Raw genomic sequence first — 6,265 nt, 5'->3', positions numbered from 1 at the left:
ATATATTCATGTTTTAGTTATCTTAAAAACGTGGGGAATTATTTCTGTCCTTCCGATGGATTGCTTATTTAAATCATCGAATTAAAAATCCTATATTTTTATATATGATAAAGTCCAACAATGATTAATAAAACATTATACAGCATATTCTGAAACTCCAAAAAATTGTAAACAATAAGTCCTTTAGCTTTCCTTTTGTATCTGCGATTATTAGTTGAGATGAGCACGTAATAGCTTATCAAATCGACAATTATTCACTCGATTACTTACTTTATGAAAATATTGAAAAACAACTTACATAAAAAATGGTGCAACTATATGTCAAAAAAACTGACACATGCATGAAATGCAGCAAGAGCTAGCTCCAGCAAAGCGCAATTTCCTTGGCGGCAGAATCAAAACAAAACTTGGAGGCCTCTCTTCCGAGGACACTGTTTTCTCGCGTATAGCCCTCGGCTTTCACGAGAGAGCCAGCGACTAATGAGTCTCTTGTTTCACAATTAGGCAGACGTGAGAGCGCGCACGAGAGAGTCAGCTTGCGAAAAAAAAAAAAAAAAAAAAAAAAAAACTTGGAGGGCGGAAGGAAAAAAGAATAAACTAAAATGGAGAAAAGTGAAAATAATCCAAGGCGCCGTGCGAAAATGCACCCAACATGCTTTTCGAATTCATGATACGCGCCAGTCAGCCACGCGAAAGGCCTCTGCCCGAGAGCCATTTTAATTTCATTTCTCATCGAGAGAAAAAAAAAATATTTTAGCATAGGGCTGGAAAAGGGAAAATGCTTTATGCTTCTTTATTAGCACGACGCTTTTTTACAAGGTGCTTTAAATATGTTTTAAATGAAGCTCTCATGAATAGGTACTACAAGTTCTTTATGTGCTATTTGATTGGGATTTTCACGAGCTCATGAATTTATGAAAAGAGACGCAGAGCTGTTGCTTTTTAATATATATTGTGAAAAAAAGTAGCGTGTTCGGCGTGCGATGAAATATTATTTTGTAATTTAAAAAAAATGGTCTTTGTATTTTTTCGGTATCCGAAGTGTAATCTTTTGCAAAATTTAAAGTCAGTACTTGCTTTGATCGTAAAATTAGCGAAAAGAAAAACAATTTATTGTAAAACATCTTATCTTTCAACGCGAAAATTATAAATAACAATCGAATAAAAAGTCAGTCGTGCCAGATCTCGATTAGCATTCGGCGAGGTTGCCCTCGGTGTACTTAGCGAAGACCTTGATAGCCTCGAAAGTTTCACGACCGACGGGAATAATCTCACGCGGTGGTGGTGCGAATCCAAAATAACCACCTGGAAGCTCGACAGTATATGACAAATCGGCGCCACCTACCCCCATTACCCAGTCGTCACTGCCACCGGATGCTGCGTCTATGTAAATGTAAAAAATGACATTGATTACGTCCTGTACAACAGAGTTTTTAAATTGACTTAGAGTGAAGAGAAATTTTATGTACAACCAACTGGTAGAGTATACTCTAGTTTTTTTTTTTAAGTAAATACGTAACATTATAAGTTAAGCTGTCACTTAATGGTTCTTGTTATATTAATAAGAACTTAGGTATAATTGATTTAATAACAAATAGAAAAATTTAGATCATTTTAAAATTTGAAACACATCAACACAGATAGTGATCAATTTTGCAAAAATAAATAATTCATTGTGTATACTTGTGTACCGGTTAATTTGGTTCACTAAAACGGGATCGTTATTTATAAAAGTTCTAAAAAAGGTCCTAAAATTAAAATTTCTATAGAATTTCGACTTTATATTAAAAACTTGTAATAAGCGAGTTGTTCAAAATGTTATATTTTACAAGTAGCCAATTTATATTAAAAATATTCTATTATCAAGTGTTGTTCGTCATTTGACAATTGAATTTTTTTAATTGGTAGTCATTGAACTTAATATTTGATGTCTGAGAATAAGAAAACTAGTGTGTACCGTAATAATGAATATTCTTTCAATGATAAGTGAATTGAAAATCATTCATCTATGTACTCACATAAAACGTTGGTAGAGCTACCGATCTCGTAATGAGTGCCTCTCAACTTGCTAAGCTCAGATTCGGCTTTTTCAGCGACACATCTCTGTTAAGAAATAGAGTCAACCATAAATTCATAAAAATCAAATAATAGATACCTATTAGTGATGTACAGATTATAGATACTTACGAGAATTGGTTCATTACTTGGAAGCTTAGAGGTGAATCCCCATGGATGGAGTAAGTACTGAAAATTAAAGAACAAGGAAATTATTCTTCGATACCGTGCTTTTCTCGAAGCGTTTTTTGCATACAAAATGTACAAGTGCTGTTAAATACAACAATCGAGTTCACAGAAGAAAAGTTATTATAAATCACGCAATACTCACTTGTCCGTAAGAATGGAAAGTAAGGTAAGTTTTGACGCTCTTGAGTCCCAACACAAAATCTCTTAGGGCAGCAGTCTCGGGCTCAGAGAAGGCCTCAGTCCCAGCGTAAATGTCGCTGCATGGGTTGGACGAAGCTCCAACGGCTATTAGAGTGCAAAAGGGTTTGGTTTATGTATAAATATATTCCTTTTTGCGAATGTAAAATATAGTTTTACGAAGAAAACGGATTTAACACTTACTCATCCATTCGAGACCGAAGTTACGGTTGGCGTCGACACCGGTACACGATCTGGTGGTCTTCGAACGGGTTTTCCTCCACATGCGAGTCTACGAAGAAAAAAATCTTCTTTAACAGGCTGCGCGCACAGAAGAAAAATACGAGAAACTTACCGAGGGGCTCTGTTGAGTGTATTCGTAACCATCGGGGTTCAGCACAGGAATGATGTAGATGTCAATGTTGTCGAAAAGGTAGTGGGTGCTGGAATTCTCAGCGAGCTGTTTGATGGCGTAGAGCGCGGTGGTAGGTGCGATCCATTCACGCGCGTGAATACCGGCGTCGATCAGGAGCGCTGGCTTGTCACCTGGACCGGCGCTGAATTTCGCGCCGACGATGTCACGACCTTCGTAGCTCTGGCCGATCGTGAACATCGACACGAAGTCACCGTACTCATGGGTCAAATTCTCGACGTAGGCTTTTATCTGTGGAAGGTCAATTCATTGCCAGTATTTCAAGTCGCACACTAGTCTGCGCCGTCGACTTGATTGTGAAACAGGAAGCTGGTTTTCCGCTGCGATTTCGCTCATATTATAATTAATGGTTACTTCACAGATAATATCGATACTCGAAAATTTGACGGTTTATTGTTCCTGTCACCGGCTGCTGTCGTATCAAGACCAATAGAAAACAATCGATATTACGAAATCATTTATAAAGCCCAATAAAATATTTATACAACGAGTATCGTCTAGAGTGAGTGGAAACTGCATAAACAGTCGTTCACTGTGAAATACTGAATGGGACTTGAATTGACAAACTAAGTTTAGCTTGACGAATTTACTCTGACTCGCTAAAGTATTTATTATATATATATAGCTATCAGGGAATGAAATATTATCGTATTTGTTATCCAAATTAGAAAATATGGATCATGACAACTCGGCATCAGAGATACAAATTTAGTTACTAAATATATATGCGAAGAGTCAATTTAATTATAAAGCAAGTCATAAAATTGTGAAGCAGAATGCGTCAATGGTTTTCCAATAAATCTAACTAACGCCGAAATTGTTGATGTGATCGATCAATATCAAGTAATAATTATTATATACCATTAGCTTAAAACTTGCTACGGGCAACTGTGTGTGATAATATTCAGTTGATTGAATTTGATAATAATACAATATTTAACAAGTGCAGCTCAAATGTTGTGATTATCGATCGTTGATAATGATTTTTTCGTTGTTTATAGTAATTAGTGATAGTGTTAGATTGATATTAATAGATCAATTCACGATGAAACATTGGCTTTGATTATTATTATATCGTGTATTCTCATTCACTTTCAGCGGCATTTTAACGTGCCTACGACCGACCTTTCCAGTTTTTACGTTGAAATTGAATCTAATGCGTTGTTAATGGAATCACAATTAATACTTTCGATAAAAAAACAGAATCGCCATTTGACTTTAAAGTTCATTAAGGGTGAAATTTATTCCACTAGTTATTTTATTTGCTGAAAACTGGAAATGGAACTTTGATTTATCTCAATATAAATATACAAAGAACAAAAACTATATAATGAAAAACACAGTGCAATGAAATTGCTTTTGAAGAGCTTATAATGTAAATTCTCAAACGATTTCTGTTTCATCAATGGCAAGTCTATCAAAACCCTGGGATAATAAGAAAAATTAGTCAACACGAAACTATTACACTGTAGTTGATGGATATTACGCGTTAGTTTCGAATCATGTGACGTCATTTTTCAATACGATGATATTCCATTAAGCATTTGTAAATCACCTTGACGATAATTGCGGATGCATTTCATACTTTTTCAGATGAGAATTACGACCCGACGAAGAGAGAGAGAGAGAGAGAGAGAGAGAGAGAGAGAGAGAGAGAGAGAGCAAGATAGCTGAAACATTCGGTACGAAAGCCAACGAGCGACGAGAATCCGCAGATGAAGCAACGAAGCCACCAACCTCATCGTAACGTGGAAAGGCCTTGAGCGAGATGCCGGCGCTGCGGGCGCGCATCATACGGGCACGTCGGTTAAGGCCAAGCTCGCGCTCGATCACCTTGCTGGCGTCGGCGACGAGCACCTCGAAGTTGATGGCGCGCGCGGCCAGCTCGGCTTTGAAATCAGCGATTTGCTCGGCGGCGACGAGCACCTCGATGTCAGAGTTGAGCGCGCGCGGCACGCGCAGGAAATCGTAGCCGCGCTCGCCGTGGTGCTGCACCACGAAATCGAACTTCGACTTGCTGTCGCAGGTGATCTTCAGGGCCTGCATGCTGTCGAGTAGACGATTCATTTTTTTTTTTTTTTTTTCATTTAGTTCAAGAACCTTTACGTGTGCTATTAACGAAACCTCAGTGTCTACAGAGATAGAAATCTCGATTTCGCAAACGCGCCGATTATTTCTTTTATCCATTTCAATTACTACAAGTGTCGCTATCTCTTCGTATTTACTATTGTGTAACAATCTATAAAGTGGCAATTCAACGTTTACGATTATCATTTATGATTATCAACGATATATTTTCAGAATGCCATCGTGAGAATTGTTGAATTATTAAAATTCAAATAACTATTGAAAATATTTTTAAGAAAAATGTCTTTTTATACATCGAGGAAGGAAATAATATGTTATAATTTCAAAAGTCCATCTTAATTTCATTTACGTGAATTGTCGAGACACTGATTTTCAAGTTTTCTTTTTCCCAAATGCGGTCAAATTCACTTGAAGGTCTGTCGAATCTCATGACAAAAGGTATTAGATAAAGCGGGAAAAAACAAGCATCGGACTCACCCATAGATGGAAGGCAATTCCTCCTCGGAGGCGGCGACGGCTGCCGCGAGAGCGGCGAATACGACTGCGAGCACTCTCATGACTACTCGACTAATGACGCGGTGCAATCGCGCTCCTGTCAATTTATATCGATCCATTATCGCGCCGATCAAACTGCTCAAACGCGAGCGCTGTACCTCAGTCTGCTTTACGTATTAATCACTGGCTTTTGGTTTTTTATCCGAGAATGTTTTAGACTCACAACTTGCAATGTTATTTTTGCACATCTGTCTTCGAATAGTTCAAAGTCAGACTTTTTACGGAAGTATTGTTCATTAAATCTTTTCGGTTTTGTTTCATTTTATTTAGAGCGATGTCAACTGTTTTTCATGCTTTCATCGATAAACGGAGATGTTGGCTTTTGCACATTTTTTTCACTGAAACATCCTTTTTTCAGATCGTTTTCTACCTCGAATTCTCATAAATAATCCAAATGAAATTCAATAATATAAAATGGTCTAGTTCTATTTACAATTTTACCATCGCGATGTGATACTTACACTATCATTAGAATTAAATCAAATTCTATTATCCTGTACCCATATCGGTAACGAGCTTCACTTTCCTTAATGAATTTGACATTTTCTTTTTCAATTGATACTTATCAAACCACGTAGTCGTGTTTCGAGGCCCGCATTGTTTCGGTATCAGATTATTTAGTAATGTTTTTAGTTTTACGCATAAATAAGATTATATGGCGTAGAAAGACAATTTCGAACGAGCTTATTAGCAATGATGATTAAGAATTGGGCTGGTAATTTGAATGAGAACATTTCAATTTTCCACATCATGCGTATAAGACCGGTT

The 6,265-nt window shown here is 37.1% G+C and overlaps 1 protein-coding gene across 1 annotated transcript; it reads right to left on the bottom strand.

Moving 5' to 3' along the window:
* Positions 1-943: 943 nt before the first annotated feature.
* LOC131667905 (carboxypeptidase B-like) lies at positions 944-5,499 on the bottom strand. The gene is made up of 8 exons (XM_058941665.1): positions 5,420-5,499; positions 4,592-4,901; positions 2,777-3,085; positions 2,626-2,713; positions 2,387-2,529; positions 2,188-2,244; positions 2,019-2,103; positions 944-1,383 (listed from the first exon to the last, which is right to left on the bottom strand). Exons 1-8 carry the CDS (start codon positions 5,497-5,499, stop codon positions 1,190-1,192), a joined length of 1,266 nt encoding a protein of 421 aa, XP_058797648.1. The 3' UTR covers positions 944-1,189.
* Positions 5,500-6,265: the final 766 nt, after the last annotated feature.

Source organism: Phymastichus coffea, unplaced genomic scaffold, assembly GCF_024137745.1.
Source record: "Phymastichus coffea isolate CEN01 unplaced genomic scaffold, Cenicafe_Pcof_1.1 PCOF00071, whole genome shotgun sequence".
In the NCBI taxonomy this organism is placed as follows: Eukaryota; Metazoa; Arthropoda; class Insecta; order Hymenoptera; family Eulophidae; genus Phymastichus; species Phymastichus coffea.
This window is presented reverse-complemented; position numbering and strand designations above follow the sequence as displayed.